Source organism: Calonectris borealis, chromosome 12, assembly GCF_964195595.1.
Source record: "Calonectris borealis chromosome 12, bCalBor7.hap1.2, whole genome shotgun sequence".
NCBI lineage: Eukaryota > Metazoa > Chordata > Aves > Procellariiformes > Procellariidae > Calonectris > Calonectris borealis.
In genome coordinates, this window is record NC_134323.1 from 13,239,825 (window position 1) to 13,263,758 (window position 23,934).

The 23,934-nt window shown below is 41.8% G+C and overlaps 1 protein-coding gene across 2 annotated transcripts in view; it reads left to right on the forward strand.

Moving 5' to 3' along the window:
- The first annotated feature begins 900 nt into the window (after window positions 1-900).
- Window positions 901-23,934, forward strand: part of CMTM4 (CKLF like MARVEL transmembrane domain containing 4) — a 37,164-nt gene continuing 14,130 nt past the window's right edge. For both annotated transcript variants that reach the window (XR_012675411.1, XM_075161435.1), the window contains exons 1-2: window positions 901-1,289; window positions 20,733-20,909. Coding sequence is in view for 1 of the 2 variants with exons in the window: in XM_075161435.1 (XP_075017536.1) it covers window positions 1,104-1,289; window positions 20,733-20,909 (363 nt within the window). In the remaining variant the exon portion in view is untranslated. The remainder of the gene's footprint in view (window positions 1,290-20,732; window positions 20,910-23,934) is intronic.

Consider the following 23,934-nt stretch of genomic DNA (forward strand, 5'->3'; position numbering starts at 1 on the left):
GCCTGTCAAAACTAACCATTTACTTGGAAAACTTCACTATTTAAAATCACACTTTAAAATGTTTCTAACACTCTGAAGGTTTCCAGTATTCGAACTACTGCGGGTACAGTATCGTAACAGCTTGAAAGTGTAATTCTGAGCAGTGTGAACTGCTTTATGTATCTCGAAGGATTAACTCTCAGGAATACAATTTAAAATGTCAGTAGCGTTGACTTTCTCAGTGTTAGCATCAACATCAATGCATTTTAAAACACCCCAAATCAAAAAGCCTTTAACGCAACAGACGCTAATGCCTTCTGAAGTGCCAAAACCGCCAGCAGGCAACACCTGTATCGGCCAGGCGACTCCCGCCGAGCAAGGTGACCCGGCGGCCGCGCCCGCCCCAGGCGAGGTTCGGCGCCGGCCGCGGGGCGGGGAACCCCGCGGCGGGCCGGGGGCAGGTGCCCGCCGCTCCCCTGCCCGGGCGGCGCCGCGGGCGGCGGGCAGGCCGGCCCGGGGGCGGGGACGCGGCCGGGGGCAGGTGCCGGCCGCGGGGGCGGGGCGGGCGGGCGGCCGCGGGCCGGTGGAGGCACCGCCCGATCGCGGCGCGCCCTCCGGGGCGGGCTCTCTCCGCCCTTTCCGCTGAGCGCAGGGGGAGGAGCGGCGGCAGCAGCGTCCCCGGCCGGAGCCGAGCTGCCCTGCCGGGACCGGCGGAGGGGGGTGAGCCGCGGGGGTTGCGGGTGCCCCGGCAACCTCGTCCCAGCGGGAGCCCGGGCCGGGCGCGCCGCGGCGGCCCCGGGCACGGCGGCTCCCCGCGCCCCTCTGCGGGGTGAGGGCGCCCCCGAGCGGCGGGGCGCTGAGCGCGGTGTGCGGCGCTGAGGGCTGCCCGCGCGCCGCCGCGCCCCTCCTCCTCCTCCCCCTCCGGCGCGGGGCCGGGGCCGAGGCGGCGGCGGCCGGGCCGGGCCGGGGCACAGCACCATGCTGCCTTCGCCCTCCCCGCGCCGCTCCGCCTGACGGGGGACGGGGGGGCCATGCGGCCGGCGCTCCGCTAGGTGAGCGCGGCGCGGGACGGAGCTCCGCGGCCAGCCCCTCAGCAGCGCGGCGGCACCGGCACCATCGGCACCATGAGGAACGGCGATGACCTAGAGGGCTTCGATGGCGAGGCGTCCAGCACCTCCATGATCTCGGGGGCCAGCAGTCCCTACCAGCCCACCACGGAGCCCGTCAGCCAGCGCCGCGGGCTGGGCGGCCTCCGCTGCGACCTGGACTACCTGCGGGGCACCTTCGGCAGGATCAAGCTGGCCGAGGTGGTAGGTACCGCCGGCGGGGAGCGGGCCCGCGGCCGCCCGCGCTCGGGAGAGCCCCCGCGGCGGGCGCCTTCCCCCGTACCGCTGCGGGCGGGGAGCGGGGGAAGGCAGCCCCGCGGCAGCGGGGCCGAGCCGCTCGCCCTGCCGGGCCGGCGGCGAGGTTGCGTACCTGCGGGCGCGGCGCCTGGCGGCGGCCCAACCGTCCTCCATTTCAGGCGACCGGGAAGCCCGGCGCGGGCCGGGAGCCGCCGCAGCCGGCCCGGGAGCGCCGTGTCACCGGCCGCTGCCCAGCTCGGCGCCGGGGCGCGCGCTGTTTGAACGGTCACCTCCGCTGGGTGCGAGGGGCTGCGTCAGCCCGGTGCGGGGGGAGGCTCGGTTCGGCCCGGCAGCGGCGCGAGCAGCCCGCCCGGCTCCCGCCGTTCTGCCCGGCTGCCTGCCTGCCGTCCCCGGCGGCCGCAGGAAACGCCGCTGGATTTCGCCTGGCTCGAGGTACGTCCGGGCTTGCTCCCGTCAGGTGGTGCGGCTTCCCCTTGCAGCGGGAAACGGCCCGGGTGAGGCCTCCATTACGGTGGGTTTTGTAGGGGTGTTCGGCTGTGCCGGTTGATCTTAGTGAAAGACACTACCTCAGCGAGCGTGCCAGGGCCTGCCTGCGCCCTCAGATCACTGGGGTATTAAACGCCAGCACTGCGGGTTTTGTGTAGGTTAAAAAAAAAAGGCAACTTCTCAGTACATAAATACTTCAATTTAAATATTACACGTTCTTTCGCTTGGATGGGCTTACCGTGGAGAGCCGTTGCGGAGCGCCGTGGCGGTGGCCGGAGGCACGCAGCGGCCCTGACCAGGTGAAGCGGCCCCGGCAGCCCGCAGCTGCGCTGCCTGCCCCTGCCCGCGGGCAGCCCGGGGCTCCTGCCCGCGCGGCGCGCGTCTGTGGCGGGCCGGGGTCCTCGCGTGAGCGCCGCGTGATGGGTGGGCACCGCCCGAAGCTTCTCGGTGGGGAGCGGCAGGCGTGGGGCTCGACTTGGGTGCCGGCAAGGTGTTCGCTGACGTGCTTGCCTTTAACAGGCTGAAGTTCTCTTAAGGGCACGGAGTGAAGGAAAAGAAACCCTGGAGAACAAATCCCCAAACCCGCGTTTTTCCATTCTGAGTTAAATGTAAGCTGTATTTGTTCATGTGCTTTGAGCAGCTAAGCTGTTCAGTTTGATGGAGTCCGTGCAAGTCTTGGAGCACCACAGCAGCTGAACGTGTGTAGTAGCGCCTAAGGGTTTTGTCAGTTTTTCTCTTGATGATGCTGATGTTTGTCTTCATCTGATCTACTTTCAAAGTCACTTTGATACTGATATATTTTAAATCAACAAATGTGTTTTTCAGGATATTTTAAAGTAAATGTTTTATGAAAATGGCAGTGAGTTTGAAATAAATTTTTAAGTAGTTTATTACTCGGTAGTACAAATTGTTTTTCCTTAAAACAAGGGTGAGCTCTTTGAGGACTGTGATGACAGAAACATTTTAATATTTCATGTATATATAACTTCAGCATTTAAAACCACTGCTGGTTAGTACAAGACAAAGCTTGCACGTACAGGTTTCATGTAAAATACATTCAAAGTATCCGAGGTTCAACAGTGACACAAGTTTATAGAGGACTTCAGTGATGAATCTATGATCATTTTTTACAAATACCCAGTAAAATCCACGATTTGGAAGGGCTGTTTGTTTCCGTCTCATCTCCTCAGTGTAGAACAGAATCTGTGGTCTGCAAGTGGTAGCAATGAGCGTGTTACCCGAGTAGTCTAACAACAGGGAATAGCTGTATTTGTGTTACGTGTTTTCAGGACTGAAGCCAAAGAATCTGTCATCGCTGTGCAACACCTACCTGTCTGAACTGTTAAAAACTGGCCATGTGGTGGAAATCCTGGGGTGGTGCTTCCTAATATGCTGAAATAATCTGCCCTCGGGATTTTTGTTTCTGTTCCTACTGCTGATGCTTTCTGTAGTACACTAATAACTGTGGCAAGTCACATTAAAAGCTTGTAATTCAAATGAGTGATTACTGATCATGAGCAAGCGAATCCATTATTATTAAACTCTGATTTGCTTGGAACAAGTTCCGAAGGTACATGGACTACACCTCTTAATTTTTTAAGTCTTGTAACGAAAGATGGGGGGAAAACCACGCTGTGCTGGAGTTACAGATACGGAGTTTTCTTGTCTGTTGAACAAAGACGTCACTAATTCCAGTACATCGTTAGGAAGATGTGTACGTGCAGATTAGTATCTTCAGGGGAACTGAGTAATGTTTTTAATAAGAGTGATCTGAGCTATTGCGCATGGGTCCTACGGAGTGTATGAGTCCAGGGTCAGAAGTTAACAAGAAATTAAATTCGCTAGTATAGGATGGAAGCCTGTGTACCATCTCGACACGTTTAGTTTCTGCACAATTATACTCAAAAGAAGCTCTATCTAATTCGTGGTAATGACTGGTGGAGCAGACTACTGAATTTTGCTGACCGATGGAAAACTGAGCAGTTTTGGAAAAGAAAGAAAGGAGAGAACACGTTCCACAGTGCACTTAATTCGCTTATTTGCCAAGTATAATTATTTTAATTATAATGTTTAACAATATTTACAAAAATGCTGTAAGAACTAAACTGTATCAAAGTCCGTAGTATAGAACTCTAGCTCTTAAAAACGAGGAGGAAATCCCTTTATCTCACACAAGAAAACTTTTTGGGGAAAAAAAAAAAAAAGACAAGTATTGGTTAAGATAAAAGGTCTCTAAATATATTCTATTAAGAAGAATGCTACAGGAAAGATTACAATGCATGTGCTTCATTTAGCATCAGGATTTTTCTTAAAACACATATATGATTGACAGACAAAAGTATCAGCTTGAGACAAACATTGCTGTTTATTTTAATCTTCAGTAGAAGGACTTTCCGCAAATTAGTTCGTAGTGCTGTATATGAAGGATAACTGTTGGGCATTGTGGCTGTCCTGGTTTCGGCTGGGATAGAGTTAATTTTCTTCCCAGTAGCTGGTATAGTGCTGTGTTTTGGATTTAGTATGAGAATAATGTTGATAACAACTGATGTTTTAGTTGTGACTAAGTAGTGCTTACACTAAAATCAAAGACTTTTCAGCTTCTCATGCCCTACCGACTGACAAGGCTGGAGATGCACAAGAAGCTGGGAGGGGGCAGCCAGGACAGCTGACACAAACTGGCCAAAGGGATATTCCATACCATACGATGTCATGCTCAGTATATGAACTGGGGGGACTCGGTCGGGGGGCAGCGATTGCTGCTCGGGGACTGGCTGGGCATCGGTCGGTGGGTGGTGAGCAGTTACATCTTGTTTTTCCTGGGTTTTGTTTCTCTCTCTCTTTTTGTTGTTTTCCTTTTCATTACATTTTATTATTATTATTTATTATTATTATTATTATTATTGTTTTATTTTATTTCAATCATTAAACTGTTCTTACCTCAACCCATGAGTTTTCTCACTTTTACCCTTCTGATTCTCTCCCCCATCCCACCGGGGGAGGGGGAGAGGGTGAACGAGCGGCTGTGTGGTGCTTGGTTGCTAACTGGGGTTAAACCACAACACTGGCTGAAATGGCTTTTCTTCCAAATGCCCATTTTTGATTGTCAAAAGCAGAAGGAACAGGGAATGGGGGGAAAAAACCAAAGTGACTGAAAATAGGTGATTGGAGGGCTCTATTGTTTTGTTGTAGATTTGTCTTTATTGATTCAAAATACTGTTACAGGACTTGTTGCAAGGTGGAAAGCAGTGTGATGTTTTAGGCATATGGAGTAATTTAAGTGCTGCTAGAGGGGAGAATAATTTTAACTTGTATTTATTAATATTTCAAGAGAATATGCCCTGAGGTGTCCTTTAAAGGGGCACCGGCATAATGGGTTATGATAATGATTCATGTATAGTATTGTGCAACTTATTTCGGAGTATTATTTTGGCTTTCTTACCCTTGACTCCCAGAAAAGGTTGAATAGCATTATGTTTTTTTGTTAATTTTAAATTGGGTATGCAAACTAAGAAAAGTGTATTTTACTCTTTAGGGCTTCGTACTAATATTCAAGGCTAAGTCGAACAATTACGTAGTACATACGGCCGCCTGCTAATGGTCAGTAATATTCAATATGAAGAATAGCGATGAAGTAATAAAAAGGACCCATGTGGAACAGCTTAGTATTGAACTGATTTTCCTCTTTTTCAAAGTTTTATTGTTAGGCAGGTGAGCTTTTCAGAAAGTAGCTTTTTTGCCTGTATCTTACTGTTCTGTTGAAATGGTTGCGTGTGTGTTTATTTGGATCTGTGAGGAAACATCGTCTGTAACTGGGGCTGAAGCTGTAAGCCTCTTTTAAAGAAGCAGCTTGAAGGAAGGTGGTGAGTGTTGGACCATATCAGGAAAGGAGTTTTCAGGGTACTGGGGTGGCCGAGACACCTGATCGGGTGTCATCAGGCAGGCGGGAAGTAAATGGTGTGAAGGGAAATGAATTGGGGGGGGAGGACATAAAGTAGCTCTCAACGGTTTTGTGCCTTTTTTTTTTCTTTTTTTTTTTTCTTTTAAATGAGGGCTTGAACTTAAAATGGAAGTCAGGGAGAAGCCAGTAGACTTGTGTACTGACCAAAGAAATACGTTTCCTTTGGGGAAGTTGAAATCTAGGTGGAAATTGTCTCAGCTGACTTTCCAGCATGTAGATGGAGCAGTACCTTGCCATACGGCAGATGTGAGAGATCAGATAGCTGTCCTTGGAGACCAGACCAGAAAAGCTCTTTAGAGTTTGTTTTCATTACTCTGGCATGGTTTAATGTTTCTCATGCTTTTGGGGGCTTTAATACTTCCCATGGAGATTATTGTACAATAATCAAACAGATTAGGAAAACTTTCCTATGGACATCCTCAAATGATTTGTTTTATTTCAGTACTTCTTCCTCCTTCCCTTGAATGTCCTAAGGAGAGTCTCTCCTTTTCCTGAGTGTGCTTGCTGAAGAACGGTGTTTAGTATGTGAGGAATCAGGAGGGGCCTGTTGCTGTTACCCAAAAGAGATGGGCTGGTTAGCAGGTACCACCTCTTTGCTGGAAATTGTTTCACTTTAGATGAGGTTGCCTGCTTTTTTTTTCCTCACTTGATTTTTCTCTTCAGCTTTTCTAAATGCATTATTATTTTTCCTTGATTGTTATAATTCTGCACCTTCAAGGATCCTCCTGTCGTTAAAGTTGGGCGTAGACATATATTTCCCACTGAAATTCCCATGGTGAATCATGACTGCCTGTTGTCTGCTTCTCTGTTTCTTTGGGAACTGAAGCCTGTTCATCAGGCCACCAGGTGAGTTATGAGGAAACCAGGCAGGATCCTCTTGGGAGCCTTGTTGGTTCTCACCGGGATCCTGCCAGGTTTTCACAGGCACTTGATTTAAAGTGACATATATCACCTTTAACAGTTGGGACAATTGATGTGAAAAATTGTGCCTGGCCAGTTCTTGGCAGTGACATTGGCAGTGGTTAGGAATGGTTTAACTGGAGCAGTAGGATCACAGAGCAACCTTCTGATAGAAGTAGCAAGTGTCAGAAAACTCTTACCACGTGCTAGCTTGAAAGAGGGTACCATTTGGGGTGGTTAGTGATGGCCTCTGTGGCTCGGACGGCCCTAGACTTTCTTTTCTTCATGTGTCTGTTCCAAATGCTACAAAAATCCATCAGAGACTCCTTTTAAAAAAGATAATATTTCTGCTTGGGAGGTCTCCAAGCTACAAGTTGCTGATGAGTGTACAGGGAGGTATCACTGTGTGCTTGCTCTCGTCTTGTTCTCTATAGCATATGCTATTGCCCGTCAGTGGAGGCAAGATTTTGAGCTAAGCGAAATCTGGTGGGAATAGCAGTTCATATGTTCACAATTTTCAGAATAAAAAGGTCCATCTTCATTGGTGGAGAGTAGCTGAACATTGGAAAAAGTTGTTTTGTGGCTTACTGTCATATATTTCCAGATCCAGAAATTGGCTAAGGCCAGGACTACAGTAAAATTCTTTGCTATCAGGATCTATTGCAATGAAGAAAACAAAATTCGAAGAGCCTGTAATACACGCCTACGTGGGTAATAAGACTATTGAGAAGTCTCATTGTTAATTATATTAAAAAAATTAGAGTAATAACATTTATGTTCCAAGGAGTAAGCTAACTATTAGAATCTGGTTGAAAACTATTACGAGGTGTTCAGTAATCTCGTATTTAATTATTGCTGCCTTCTTGTGCCTTCAGCTCAGCATCTCATTCCGATCACTTCAGGAGGGGAGGATTAGATGTTGGGAGTCCCCAACCTCCCACCCCAGTCCAGCGTGTCGCATCTTGCGGCATGTGAGCTTTGGCATTTGGTCTTAGAATACTAATACTATACTATACTATTGTATTAAAAGGATCTCTTTGGAAAGATTTCTCTTTAAAGGTTGTAGATCTGGGTTGCCGTGTGGCGATATTTTTATTCTGACGTTTACCACAGAGGGAAGAATGATGAGATAACTGTTCAGCTTTGCTTTTTATTGTTTCTGTGTGTAACTAAAGACAAGACTGTGGTTGTCTTCCCACAGAAAGGTGAATGGGTTTTGGTCTCTTTTTGTGGTGTCTCTTAACTACCATCTGGCCGCGGGCTGGTGTCCTACTGTCAGTAAACTCCAAATTCCTGTTACAAATTTCTCTGCAAGATGGTGGATAGTTTTAAATTCTGCTTTCAGAAGAAATTTCTATAATCTCTGTAATAAGTATGCTCTATTTTTTTCCTCCCATTATGAACCAGTATAATATTAATAGATACGCTATACTAATTGTAGATGCTACAGAAAGAAATGTAGTTCTAATGGTATTATTGTTCGGAATGCTACCTTCTTTTCTTGTAATCTCTTTGGTAATGACTTTTGTTGATGAGCCTCCCTAGTGATTTAATTATCTTCTTGAGATAAGAAGACAAGGAGAAGGACTAGAAGTTTAAGAGGTTGTGTTTTTCTTGTAACATAACCAGTATAGGAGGAATCTGTTATTTCTGATGCGAGTTAATGCATTGTTTTGTCAAATCAACTTGCACACTTTTTGCTCGTTGTCATCCTGTGCTCAAAACTGCATTTCAGAAATAGCTGCATTGCTTCTAGACCTCAACAAATAATTTTGTACTGAAATTTTGTATACGAAGAGGACTAGATGCACAATGAATAGATATCTTAACAGTGGGTCAATTGCTGTTACTCCATAGCGGTAGTAGTCGCTATTTCTAAATTGGAGCTGGATTTAAAAAAAAAAAAAAATTCTGATTTAAAAAAAAAAGTCACCTAATTCTCAGATAATTTGTGTAGTCAGTTGCTTCCAAAACATGGAAGTAATGTTTACGTTTCTCTGGAAGTTGTACCATCAACTCTTCAGAATATGGGAGGAGGAAGGCAAAAGCTGGATAACACCAACCTGATGTAGAATACGTGTAAGAATGAACAACCATGAGTAGAGGAAAGATGGGTCAAAAATACGACTGACTATGAGCTGGCATAGCACTCACCCAAACTGAGAAGCCCACGCAGTGTGCAACAGCATGAGTCGAGTAGTGCAGTCTTTACAGTGACAGGTCTTGGGCATTGTTTTATTTAGTAGATGTCTAGGATGAAATCTGTACTCATGCTGCAGTCTGTTACTAGAATGGCATAATGCCTGAAATGTAGTTTCAGGTAAGCAGAGTAACTTTCCATGTTTTAATCTCACTGTGTGCAAATTAAACTGGGAACTATGAGTATCACATTTCTGACTTGTATTTAATTAATTGTATTTAAGGCTCTGGTATTTAACACCTTAGCTTGTGGAAGAATATGATGCATTTTTACCCAAACAACTGTCTTCAGCATTGTCTGCAGTTAAACTTTTTTTAATATGTAACTTGAATAACGTCTTGTTCAAGACACTTCTTTAAATTTTCTTTAGCTTGTTTGTACGTTCACAAAGTGTTCAGCTTGCAAATGAGCTGAACTTGTTTGTGGTAGTTCCTCTCATTACAGTATAGCTTAAAAACCCAGCAACCATGTGCCCGGTCTGTAGAAATACTTTCTGAGCTTAGATCTGGAGTTGCATACGGTAACTTTCACTTAAGCTAAACATTTTTATTTTCAAATGCTATAAATCTGCCAGTGATACAGCACTACTTGTAACAGTTCTGGCTATTTTTTGCGAAATTATTTTATGAATCAACTACAAGCATTTCCATATTAGTAATTTTCTGTACTTTTGTACATTTTAAACTGAAATGTTCATGCAAGAAAGCAACAAGTATGGCTGTGAATATTAGGAAATACTTAAATTCTACAAGTCTTTAATAATCTTCAGTAACTTTTGTCTTATGAAATTATTTTCATGGTAGGAACTGATATTGCCACTTGAATGTTGTGGCCAAATTAATTAGTTGTGTGATCATATACTCTTCTAAAATAAACTAATTGTTGCATTTAATACTTAGAAACTTTTTATCTAATGCAGATGAAACCCTTTATTAAATATTGGGATCTTTTAATTTTATCTGATGTTATCACTTAGTAACATTTTAAAGTATTTTGGAAAAAGTGCTCTTCCAGAGTTATAGGATAGTGTCCCAAGTCTTTGGGATGTTCAGTATGCTTAGTTCATGGTGGCAGTACAGTAAGAATTGTGACCGAGAAGGCGAAGGCATCGTTGCCAGAGTCTTAGGGCTTTTGTGTTGTTAACAACGTTTTATAGTCCTCTGTTTGCAGCCTGCCAAGTTTGTTTGCAGTCTTTAGGCAGATCTGTTCCCGGGTTATAAAATCGCGAGTAGGTGGGTTTGCAGTTATGCAATGAAAGGGCTCTTTTCTATTTTGGATGAGATACTACTGTATAACGCTTCTAAGACAGTCTAAACAGCAAGACGGGCTTGAAGGTTTCATGCATTCCCCAGTACAGCTGGCAGTGCTCTTTAATGTTCTGGCCTACATCTATTTTTTTAATGTTCTGTTTTACCAGTATGTCTAGACTCTTTTTGCCTTTTAAGGCATGGCATCTAAGGGGGCCTTCAGATTGCAATCTTGGGAACGTTGGGATTGCAAGGACATTGTGCACCATTTCCTTTAAACAAAAACAAACCCAAAAAACTTTAACGGATTCTTTAGGACTACTTTAAGTTCTTGATTGTTTTCTCATTAAAATTCCTTTCTTCTTTTAGTATTTGTGGGATGTTTGATGTTTACTCATAATTGGGATTAAATGGGGTTTTAAAGGATACAGACTGATTCTGATAGTCTTAAAATAGAACTTTCACTTTTTAAAATAGCCTAACAGGCTAGTTAAACAAGGGCCTGCGCAGATCAAATACTTGACAAATTTATGAGTACACCTTTACTTCTTAAAACCGATTAATTTATTCTACTGTTTGTTACAGATTTACAGTACTGTGTTTCAATATTGTTTTGACTAGTCAGGTTTCCAACACAGGTTGGCCTGTGAACATGAATGGGAACATGAAGCCAGGTCAAAAGTGTTGATTCTTCTCTTTTTTAAGAGCTGAGTAGAGAATTCTCATAAGTGAAGCAATAGCCAAATTTTTTTTACTTTGTTTAAAAGTCATACAAATACAATCTCAGTAACTTGCTGTGTTCCAGTAGAGAGGTGTGTGTATGTACCATGCAGGACATGTGCGTGCAGCCTGAAGACAAACATAGGGTAACTGTATTTTATCCATTTTGTTTAAATAGCAAAGATATGGTAAGTTATGAGTTCTTACAGCTTGACTTAATAGAAAATACTAGGAAATGGACTGAAGAGGATACTGTACCCTTGCTGGAAAACTGGGGATGGGAAGTTGGACAATGTACTGAGAGGTACCTCTCCTGGACATGCTCTCTTGAGCATCCTGCACAGTTGTTACTAACAAACTAATAAATGCTGATACAAAACTAGTGACTTTAGTGACACAGCTATTAAATTAGTCTTTAAGACAAACAAGAATTACCAATGATTTGTAAGGCAGCTAAGTTGTATCTTCCCCTTCCTTTGTGACTGAAAGTGAGGGTTACTAAACTTTCTTGAACACAGCTGTTAAGCTAGATTTTTTTCCCCATTTTGTTTCCTGTAGTCAGTTTTTACTCCATGTTACTATTGTAGTAAAGCCTGCATGAGTAGGACTAGCAGCACATGGGACTAGTGGAAAAGTATTTTATTCTCCCCCCTCCCACCGTTCTGCCCCCACTACGTGCAGCTGGCAGTGGCTGAGAAAGATGTAGAGGACTCAGTGTATACAAAATTACATTTAGTGCAGCACTGAAGAAATGTATGATATTTTTCTGACCTGTTTTTACCTAGCTTGTCTAAGAACATGATACGCAAATGCTAGTCAAATTGTGATAAAATTGGACTTGAAGAAACTTAGTTGAGTAGTTTTACTGTCTAAGAATTTCCACTTTTCTGTTACGTGCGTGATTTAATTATGGTTTTTGCCAGCACTCCGGAGCGCTGTTCTGAAGTCTGATGTGGACGTGTTGCAGTGGTTAATCTGCAGGAGTTCCCTTCGCTTTGTGGCCTGTCCCCCCCTGCTCCTCTGGCGCAGGCATGGGCACGCCGAGGCTTGCTGAGGTGGCCGTTGGCAGAATTGTACTGTCCGACCTTCGTGAGCTGCAGCTGCGTCTGAGGAACCTGCCGTGTCTCGCACCGGGCAGTATCGTTAGAGAGACTAGCTTGTGATGTTTGGGAATTAGCGAGAGGTGGCTATAAAAAGCTATGCTTGCAGGTGTCTGTCAAAATGAGTATGAGACAATGAGTGGGAAAATTAAGCCTGAAATATCAGGATATGGCGAAAAGGAGGGGGGGAACCCCTACCTCCTATAATTTACTGTTTTATGTCTACTCACTGAAGCCATTGGCGCAATTCAGTGTACTATAGATACAGTATAAGCCTTTCCATTTAGGAGTTGTTCATTTCACTGGATTGCATAGGAATTAAGTGATTAATACAGCATATAAATGGGCAAGTTAGAAAAGTATAACTCAGTATGTTGGGATTTTTTCATTGTTGTCTTGCAGGACCTGTTGCCTATGAAAATATTTTGAACTATGATACACATGAATTGTAGTTTCCAGAGGCTGGAGGCACAGGTTCCTGTGGAAAGAAATCGGTGGGAGAAATCGGTGTAAAACATCGGTTATGTTTTACACGTTCTGTTTGCCTTTTATTTAAAGCGTGGCTCTCTGTGTGATCTTCAAGTGAACATTCCTATAGGATGGGGTTGCTACAAAACTGTTGATGGGCTTTTGTTTATGGGACAGGTGGCATGTTACATTCCTCCTTCGTCTAATCTGGAAGGCATGTTTGAATCTCATTCAGGTTTCTGTGAGGAAGTGTAATGTGCCTAAAACAGACACCTCCTTGCAACGTGCCTTGGCTTCAGGTTCTGTTCAGTGGTTCTTTTGGTCATTTGCTTGGTTGGATAAAACCTGAAATACACCTAAATCAGAGTGAGGGTTTTTTTGTTTGCGCAGGGGTTTTTGTTTGTTTTGTTTTGTTAGGAAGATGGTTGTGTTTTGTTTGGGTGCGAGTAAATAAGACAAATTCGCAGTCAGGTCTGCAAAGTCATGCGAAATAGGGATAATCAACTTTTTACAGGTGCCAGAATAACAGTGGGTGAGATACCGATGGAGATGGGGCTGGGGGGGGGTCGTGAGGTGACTCTTGCAATCCCAGGGGGGTGCACCCCTAATGCCAGAAGGCACTGGTGTGAGGGGCCACCTGGGCAGCGACCTTGCTCTCACAGGGAGGCGGGAGGAGGTGGTGGCCACGGCCATGTCTGATGCTGGAGCCCGAGGCCGCGTTGCGCGGAGCGGCGTCGCACGGGTCTGGTCACTGACACCTCCAGAATGAGCCGCGTGGCAGTTGTGCATGTGCAGTTACTACTTCGAATGCTAAAATGGATTTGCTTTGAGGACAATATAAATGTGAAAAAAATGTGAAAAAAAATCTTAAATTATTTAGCAGTAACAGGAAGAACTATGTTGGTTTTTCCTTTCAAAAAAACCCCCAAACATAAAATACTTCCATACTGTAAAATACTGTTTGTTTAATGGTATTTGGACTGGAGCTGGTTTTGCATTTATAGTAGATAAGAATGTTTGTTGTATAGGTGTGTCCAAGCAATAAGCAAAACACTACTAATGCATAGTTAGCAGGAAATAAGTCACTGCTTCATGTCTGCAGCTTTTTTTTTCATTCTAGACTTTATGATTAAGTTCACTTCTAAAATTGATGCATTTCTATTTTAGCCGGTTGAGAATCTCTTCTGTTCACCTTAGTTCAGTCCAGTTAATTTTTTTTTTTTTTTTTAGAATAAGTGTTAGTTTTCATGTACTTAATGTTTCAAAACAACTATCATTCTGTTGTTAACTTTGAGTGTTCATTACCCTTGTTCTTAAATATGACCCTTTCTCATAATACGCCATCAAAATGTTTCTGGCCTCAGAAATATGTTCTGTATTTAGAATTGGTCTTTTGCCTAAGTTGAGAAAGGGAAGTCAGCAGTAGCTGAATCTTTCAAGGATTATAGAAAACTGCTGGAGGTGGCAAAAGATCAGCTGATTTAATAAAGATTCCACGATATTTAATGCGCTGAAGTCTTGCCATGTTACATCCAAAAGTGAACTAAGTAATAATGAAAACTTAAGGATTGCAGCTACATGTAAAACCCTAGAGGTGCAATGAAGATCTGAAATTTAAGTATTCTGCTATTATTTCTATCGTCACTACCAAAACGGAATCAGAGTGGCATTCGGAGGTCTTGGTTGAGTTTCTCTGGATTTGTCCAGTGTTGTATTTTGTGCCGTTAGAGCACAATTTAGTTTATCTGGGGTGCTGAACCACTGGTGCTTCTTAAGCTTCCCTCTCTGGTAAGCGTCGTTTTCCTAAATTTTCTATCTTGTAAGAGAAGTTTAATACTCATTTGTGATTTAAGGCTCCTTGCAGTCCAATTACCAGAGTTAATAACACGTTTCTTCTAGTCTTAAGGATGCAGACTAGGAACAGGCGGGAAATCAGTCATTCTTCTGCTTAGGGTAAAAGATGGTTTCCTGCTGGAGAAGCAGGACTGTGTTTAAGCCATATGATCCCAAATATTCGTATCTGTGCCAGCTGTTTTAGATGTGGGAAATGCATGTGCTTTGCAAGGAATGAGACCCACTTGGTTTCATACATTAAGTTGGGACTGCTGGGCCAAGTAAATGAGAACAATAAATCTAGATTTTAATTCAAGAAAGTTTAATGTCTTCAGATACTTTAAGTGGTGTAAAAGCAATTTATTTCTTCTCTATTTTGTGCATATGTATTCTGCTCTACCATTAATTTAAACAGTCTGGATGTAAAAATGTCTTGGTAGTGTGACATTCTTACTAAAATTCTGTGGGTATTTTTCAGGCAGAAAAAATGCTGACCATTTTGTGGTTTTCTGGAAATCATGCGTAATTATGTCATTTAACCACACAATAAGGCTTTCTGTGGTAACGTTTTAGATAAACAGGAAAACTCATTTTTTACTTTGTTTTCATTGCAGAACTGTCTTTTTTTATTTTTAGTGCAAAGTTGTTTGATTATTTTCTTCAAAAATAAAACACAACATGTTCTGACAGGAAAAATACACCATTAGCAACCTCCTAAAAGCTCTCTTTCAGCATTGGTGCCTGTCGTAGCACATTTTCTCCATTTTGGGGAAATACAGTGTTTTATGTCTGACGTGCCTGCTGTTGCCAAGAAAGTGATGTAAATATAAGCCATTTACATAGCCCTAAGGCAGATGATTTCTTCATTAAGGGCCCTTCTCCAGGGGAATTTACAGGAAAGTTGAGATGAATGCAATAATGGTAGGAGGCTAATGTGGCTAAATTAGAGGACATTGGATCCCAGTATAGAGGCTCTCTTTCAGGAATTAAACGGCCCTAAATTGTGGTCGCTTCATCCCCTTCCAGTAAGGGGCTGCTTCGCTCTGAATGGAGCCTTTATGCGGCGGTTCAGAGCTGTTTAATAGCAGCGGGATGGCCTCGCACTGTGCATGAGTTACCTTAGCAGTCCTAAATGTCCCAAACAAGAAAATTGGATAACAGTTTGCCAGTTTATTGAAGACAAAAAGCACAAAAAATCATTATTGGGAAATACATCTCATACTTAATCCTCTACTTGGCGGTTTTTTTCCTTCTGCCTTTGCATTACGTGGTGGTGGGAGATGAGGGATGAAGGGCAGGGGGAGGTTTGCTCCATCACGGAGTTGGAGCTGTATTGCACACACGGGCTGCAACTCTGGGCAGACCAGACATTTTCTAGCTTACCCTGAAGCTCATTCTTGCTGATCCTGCTCTGTTGACCAGACTCTTGCATCTCCTTTGTTCAAGAAAAAGGTGGTATTGCAGGCAGCCTGGGATACCTCTGGGTGGACCTGAGCATCCAGCAGAATAAGCAGATGCTTCCATCATGACAAAGCTGCGTATCAATGCAAAATCCACTGTACTTACTTCAAGAAGAGTGGAAGTAGAAGGGAAACCAAAAGCAACTGTTAAAAAAGAGAAAGATAGTAGTAAAAGAGAGTTATACAAATCTTAGGCCATTGGAGGAATTAGGGTGGAATAGAAAACTCTCCAAAGTACTCAGTGCAGAGAAAAACAGATGAAAAGGTTTGTTTCATCCATCAGAAGAAACTTTTTCTATTGACTCTGCCCGAGAAAGCTGTAGCTGTGTCATTTGTGGGAGAGAGCAGTAATTCATGTAAGAGGAGATGTCCACCATGTTCAACTTCTCATTTTTCCTCAGTAGATGAACCTTGAAACTTCTGCTTGTGGAAAAACTTGTCAAAACTCATCACCCTAAACTATGAGAAGAGGTGTGACTCCAAAGTAAAGGTCACCTCCTGTGTTGGACAAATGGCAGCGTGCATTTCGTTGGCTGAGACCTGTGCTGTGATACGATGGGTTTTTGTGTGTATTGGGTTTTTTGTTGTTTGTTTTTTGTTTGTTTTGGGTTTTTTTTGAGTTCTTGTTTTGTTTTGTTTTTTAGCTAGTCCTGTAATGCAGTCATGGGAGGCAGACGCAGGCCTAGATAGATCCTGTCTCCTGGTTTTCTGAAGTAGCGTTGGTGACTTGTGTTACAAAGCAAGAACAAAACTTCAGGAGCTGGGGAGTGAGGGTTTTTCTCTGCTGCAGCTTTGTGCCTCAGTCACCTGGGGCAGCAAGAGTCCCTGCCCTCAAATGGTGTCTGGATGGAGCATGGAGGCTTCCCAGGAGGGCTGGAGGGTCTTTGTCCTTCTTCCTTCTTCCCAAAAAGAGAGTGTATAGCCAACGCGGTAAGGCAAGGCACCATTTTACCTTGGATGTGTGGTGTGGCAGAGGGAAGAACGTAAGAAGCTCTGGAGAAGTGACTTTTTAGGTCTTTGAGCCGTGGTAAGCTGTGAGCTGCATGTAGGTTAGCTAATTCAGTAGGCAGCGATGGGTGGTAGACAGGCAACGGGATAAATGTAGGTTATAAAGAAGATGTTTTTATTATAGATACAGAGCTCTGTGAGAGAACAGGAGAAAATGATTAGTGCTAATCCTGCACTGAAGTCCCTCAGAAAATAAGCCGGGGTAGCTGAGACCAAGACTGACTTTTTGTCTGTCTGCAGTTTGCGGTGGGGCACTCTGGGGGCACGCTTGTGATCACATCGTCTGCTTTATGGCCATGTCAATCAAGTGGTATTCTGGGTGGCACAATTGTATTAATTCAGTACCTAATTTATATAGAGTGTCTCATAAATTATCTATTTCATACATTTAAAAATGTAGAGAAAATGAGGCATTTTTCTTACGATGTTAACACGTTCTTTTTTTTTAAATGAACTTGATCACTGGATGAGCCATGGCTTTGGCAAGTTGCTTTTGCTTATGTTGCAGCATTTACACAACACTTTTAAGTAATGTAGCTGTCTGAGTAAGTCAGGGGTTTGATTCTATAATGTATTTCACTTTCATTTCATGTGTTCAGAGTAGTTCGATTTTTTTATTAGAAACAAAATTAGGTTCATCTCTGAGTGGAATGGCCAGTGAAGGCAGCACTGGTGTGTTTTTATAGAAGATTCACATTACTTGTACTTAATTGGAAGGATGCTTCTGGCAAGTTTATAAATGTGTAGGAGGAGGAGATTACCCTGATGTTTCAAAGAGCAAATATTTCTTATTAAAGACTGAGATTTTTATTGTGTTTACGAAAAGGGAAGTTTCTGTGGGAGGATAGCTTTTTCTGATGTGGTGATTAATTAGGATTTTATTTTTTGTCACATCATTCATTGTGAGACAAATAATGTGCAGTTAACAGGAAGGTATTATCTGTAGCACTGGTAGGATGGATAATCTTTGAGAAGGGTTAAAGATATTTTTATCACAAGAAAAACGGTAACACATTTAGTTGGAATCTTGCTTAAAGTACAGAAGTCTTACAAATAAATTGTATGCATGGGAATGCTCTCCTTTCCCTGTCCCCCCAACCAAGAAGTGTTCAGGTGTCCCGATCCACTCTGTGATGATAATACTCCTGTTAATAGGCAGATATTGTGCATGTTTCCAAAACACAGCCTCCGCTTTGTGGCCAGAATCTCCATCATAAACTGAAGCAATTGAGGTTTTCTCCCAACCTTTCTGATAAACATATCAATAGACTTGGGCTGCCACAACCCAGACCATTGTACACTAATGCCGCTGCACGTTACTTAATCTGATGGCACATCTTCAGCTTTACGTGCATTTGAAATGGTTTGGGTTAAGTCAAATCTAAGTGTACACAACTAACACTTTTTTCATTATAAAGGTGTGTCACAGGTAAATGTCTTTTATAATTTCTTAAGGGATAAAGTGAAATCTTAAGGTAGAATTGCTCTGAGGTTTATTAACTATTAATTCTGAGCTTGGGGAGTATATAAATGACGTGATGATTAGTTCGTTGCTTCAAGTGCCTCTTCAGTACATAATTTATTTCTAATGCTTTATACAAGAAACTCTTTTTCATCTTTTTTGAGCTTTGACTGCTAAGATGGGTACGTTAGCCTTGAAGAAGCAATGCGATCTGGTATGGAGGAGAGCCAGTGTAAGATTTTAATCAGCAAAAGACCAGAGACTCCATATGCCAAGTAGCAGTTGCCCAGTGTAACAATCGGCGTGCCAGAGTTTTTGGCTCCTTCAGCCTAATGTTGGTGGCACAATTCAGAGCTGTTTATATTTTTAGAAAATGAACCTAATATTGTTTGGGCTTGTACAACAGTATTCCTAGGTAATATTGCAGAACCATTTCGTTTTTAAAAGAATAAAAATTTTAGAAGTGTCATAATATATCAAAAATAGTGGCAAGAACAATGGAGACTTTATTATATTGGAACATCTAAAAGTTAAAGTTTTGCCAGCTAACACTTAGCGTTAATACTTGATATTGATCCTGCTTGCAATGGCTAAGATATTTTTTTTTTTTAGATCTTTACTTTCTTTTTTTTTAAATTGTATTCAATGTCATCTTCAGTTATGAGGCTTGTGTTCACAGAAAAGGTGGACTTTGCTACATGCGAATACTGTAAAATGAAGCTGTATTTTGGACAGTGTTTTTGTATGTGTGTGATTGCTGAAATCATAGTTTGACTTTCATTCTGGTTTTCTGAATGTTCCATTTCACTGCATATTCCTTCTTTCTTTTTTTCCAAAGCTATTCAATGTCAAAGATAAAATCTGAAGTTAAGTGTTTAGTCACTGAGTATCCTTTCAGAATTTGTTTGATGTGAATTGGCCTGCTCTATTAGCTGGCAAAAATTAGTATGGCATGTGCTCTCTTAAAGAGAGTGTGTTAAGTGAACCGTGAGAGACTTTCTACCCAAGTGTGAGTTTTTTTATTAGAACTGTTTTGCTTTGTTTTAATCCATTTTTAAACTTAAATTAGCGGCTACTGAAGTAGGTGGCAAACAAAGCATGCGGGATATTGTCCTTTACTTACAATTACTGCTGATGTTAGTGACAAAAATGGTAACTTTCAAAATCCTTTTTTTCATTTTGCTCGTTTTGTTGTAGGAGGCAAAGACAAATTAATGGATGAAGCATAAAAAGTGCTGGAAGAAAGTGTATCTGCAAAACATTATTGAAATTGGCAAAGAAGAATTTAGCAGAAATTGATTTGTATTGTGGCTTCTGTCAATCTTTTAAACTTATGTTTTGTTTGTACAAAACCTTCAAATTATGGAATATTGAGCTCTGAGGAGGCTAACCCCCAGAGTTCTTCGCCCTCAAATTGAAGTGACTTACTACAGTCTCATTAGAATTTTGCGGCAGAGCAAAAAAGTGAATTCTTTCTGAAAAATGTAAGTGGGTGGGTGGGGGGGGTTGTTGTCTTGAAAACCAAAGCAAAACATTATTAAGACCTTCCTTGCTTGCCATGGAAAATTAAAAAAACAAAGCAAAACTGTCCATGCAACCGGTTTTCTTTTACCAGTTACATTTAAAGAGGAGTCAGTTTTAAACTTAGACTTATATATTTAAGTTGTATACTCTGTGTAGGTGTAAGTGGTAGCTAATATTGGTGTATGGTTTTTATATATTTTAGTTTTGTTCATTGGGCAGGTTTTTTTAAGTATACTGAATTTCACTGTTTTGTCCTAAATAGTAAATTAAACTCTTGTCTTGTAAAAGTCTGCATTTGTGTTAACTTTGCCAAGATGCCTTCTGAATTCAGTGTGACTAACCATTACCCAGTTAGATGTATGTGTTTGCAGCACCAGGAGTTTCTTCTTCATCTATTAGCTGCTTGTTTTATTGTCTTATTAGTAAGGAAATGATAAAATATGTTTTTATATGAAATATAGCATATTGATGATAAAAACCATGAAAAGGGCAGGCACTTTTGGAGGCTGGTAGAGATCCTGAATCTATTCTGTTTTGAATTGATTTAGATCTCAAGTTGGTAGTGAACTTTAAATAATAGCTTTATTGAAATGTCTTTCACAATCACACTATATTAATCCTATATAATTGAGCTTGAGGTTGTCCCAGTAAACAAATGCATTCCATCGTCAGGTTTTGGAATGAGTGAAAAATGAAATAAAATGTTTGAGGTGCCGTTTGCATATTAAGCCAATGGCCTGAAGGGCCTGAAGGTTTCATGCCTTTCTGGGTGTCTCAGTCATTTTGATGTTAGATGCCTTGTAATTTTGCTAAAATACACTTCTTTGAACCGAAGGTATCCAGAAAGTCTTGCATTAATTTGCTTTTGTTTTTGCTCTTTAGACAGTGCCCTGTTATAAACTAAAATCACACATTCCTGAGTGTAAACTGATCATGTTCCCAATGGAAATTTCAGGAATACTTGTGGCTATTTTCAAAATGTGGAAATCTATTTATATTTTTTCCACTTGTTTTTCTTCCTAGGTTTTGGCACTGATTGCTTTCATCTGCATAGAGACCATCATGGAATGCTCCCCTTGCGAAGGCCTTTATTTCTTTGAGTTTGTGAGCTGTAGCGCATTGGTGGTTACTGGAGTTCTGTTGCTTATGTTCAGTTTAAATCTTCACACAAGAATACCGCAGATCAACTGGAATCTTACTGTAAGTTCATACAAATCCTCACTCTGTTAAAAGTAGCTGCAAATCTGTTTTTAAGTTTGGTTTTTGAACTTTACTTTCTACTTATGTTTAAGATCGTGTATGAGTCTTCTTTATGCTGAGTAAAGTATACATTTTACTTACATTTATTTTGAACACTAACAGCAGAATGAGCTTTGAAATGTAGCAAGATTAAGCTACGTTAAATAGAACTAAAATTGTCTTCTGGTAGATTCTCTTTGGAAGGAAAAAAATCCTGCTAATGCCAGCAATTACTGTTTGTGGATGAAGTGGGTAAAAATGCAGCCTGTAGTTATTTAACTTTGACAGATGCTGTATTTACAGTAGCCTGTTGTTCTCTCTTAAGCTGTTTTCTATATTAGGACAGCCGTGCTACATATATTTTCTTACACAGATTAATACAATCATCGGGTAGTAATGTAAAAACTTATGTGCTTTCTGTGAAAATCAGGTGTTTTGAATTGCTCACGCACATAACTATTAAACATTGACTGGCAATGCTTAATGTATTCTCAAATGCGAGGAGTTTTAGGAAGAGAACTGCTGGCAGTGCACATTCCTTTTGTACAAGTCTCCATTTCCATGCTGTATTATGAGTTAAACTTTCAGATTGGGTTGCATAAACACAGGTCACAAAATCAACATGTTAGTCACTCTAGCAAAAGATCCGTCAGCTTCAAGGACAATATTTATATCAACTTCTTTGGACAGTACAGATGCATATGTGCCTGTTTTATTTTCTGTTCTGTTTTATTTTATAACAGTAATTTTGTAAGTACTGTTGGAGAACAGTCCCGGAGGTTTCTAGGCTTCTGTGTGATTTTTTTTTGTTTGTTTGTTTTTAATGTAATTTATTAATGTTGCAATTTGCATGTTTGCAGTAACTGTTTATAAGCCTAAATGACTTGTGTAAAATGAGGCTGGAATGTGGAATTAGATGATTCTTTGTACCCTGGGGATGCATGATCTATTCAGGAACTCTTTCCTAAGAGTACTTGGTAGATAGATTACATGCACTGAGAACTGTGACTGGTAACTGAAGGTGGCTTGCAAAAGAAAACCAGTGGAACCACTGGAATGTTACTGGGTTGTCTTGCCTTTGCTCCTTTTGTCTCCATTCTGCCAGTATTGTCATCACTTATCTTCGTGGCAAGCTGAAAAGCAGCAGCTGCAGAGAGAAGGTAGTCTCTGTTTCTGTTGCCGGCTTGGTTGTTTAATGAGCATCGCAACAGCCTGACAGCTGATAACAGCAATTGAAGACCATCTTTTTCTGTCTCGCAGTTCTGTATGTGCTAGTAGGATGTACAAGAGCATGATACCAGGTGTGTAAGTGCATCAGTGTCACATAAAATACACGATGGTTTTGCTGGTGTGAGGTGGGTGGTTTCACAGTGAATACTAGATCTAGCCTATGGTCAAAGTAAGTTTGACCAGGACTTTTTACCAGGAGCCCACAGAGTGGTATGCATGGTGTCCATGACTGAGCTGAAGTTGTAGCTCCGGAAGACTCAGTTTAATGACTTTGCATACCCTTGGTTTTGTATGTCTGTACCTTTTTGTTCTGTTGTTGAGCCCTGTGGCACACACCGCCTACCAGAACACTTTGACAGTATGTTGAACATACGTAAGTACAGAAGCCTAAATGTAGCTCTCTGCCTTCCCCCCAAATAATGCAGTAGACATCCGTGTGTAACTGGTAGGTCCTTTCAGTCACTCTGACTTCTTACCGTAGTCGAGTGACAAGAATTGCCACTTCGAGTGCAGCGTTACTTGTCTTTGCATAGCACTCTGTTAGAGATCTTCAGAGAAAAGAGGTCTTAAAAATTCAACCAGTTGTGGTGTGCTTTTTTTGTTTGTTTGTTTAGAAAGTTAAGTATTTTGGTTTTTAGGGCAATGGTCACACTCTGAACCCCCTACCTAAACAGCATGGAGCAACGTGACACGGTTGGAGTTCAGCCTGAAGGGCAAATGGAATACACTGCAAATGCTTTTGCTTTAGTTCATATGGCCAAATCAACAGAGGTAGAAGTAAATTGTCATGGTCTCGCAAGTCTCATTCTTCTAGTTACGTACTGGAGATGAAATGCTTCTTCCATCGTTACACCTGAGATCTCTAACAGAAGTGAGAGGAGAACTGGAAGCGTCTGCCTTCCATTGACTGATGAGACCATCCTTCTTCCTGGTATTGCTTGCTGATTTTTAACAATCATTAGTCTGATAGGACTGTTACTCTGAGGAGTGTGGGAGTATCTTCATTATTCAGATAGCTGTTGCAAGTACAGAGTGGGAGATCGAAGGCTGCTGATAAAACACCTATGGGAGATCACTTTGGCGAAGCTATAGGAAATTTAAGAATGTAGAGTTGTGGCTGAATGTTTTTTGGCTTATTTTGGCATTTTATTCTTTATAATTTAGATGTATGTTCATACATTATTTGCCTCTTTCAATATTTAGAACTTTCCTGTGTTTTGACGGTTATTTGATAATTTTGCAGCCTCTGTATGTGACACAGTTATCACAGGAGTTGCTTTCTGAACAAGACTTTCACACTCCTGAATGCCTTAGGAAGAAGTCACTCCTGCTTATGTATAAATTCATTAATATACATGCTTTAAAAAAAATGTATGACTTTATAATGGGTATTTACTTTGTGAAAAGTCTCAAAAGTTTGCTTTTAGAAGCTGTGTGAGAAGAAGAGACTGTTACAGTGCTTGAAAGAATTTAATAGTCTTAGATTTAGGAAGAAGACTTTCTTTAAACACAGCACTCGAACAAACTTTTTAGGAACCATTTGAAACCATTTGCTTTCAATATTAGACAGTACCAGGCCATCAACTGCTATTGTCCAACACAGGATTGTTTCCTTTAGTACTTTATTAAAATTAGACTTCTTTCTAATGCATTGTGGATATTGTCTGATGTCCACTATCCCTGAAATGAAAGGAATTGAAATTGTGGATAAGTATATACTAGCATCTAACAGATATGCAAATTTACTAAATTTTTT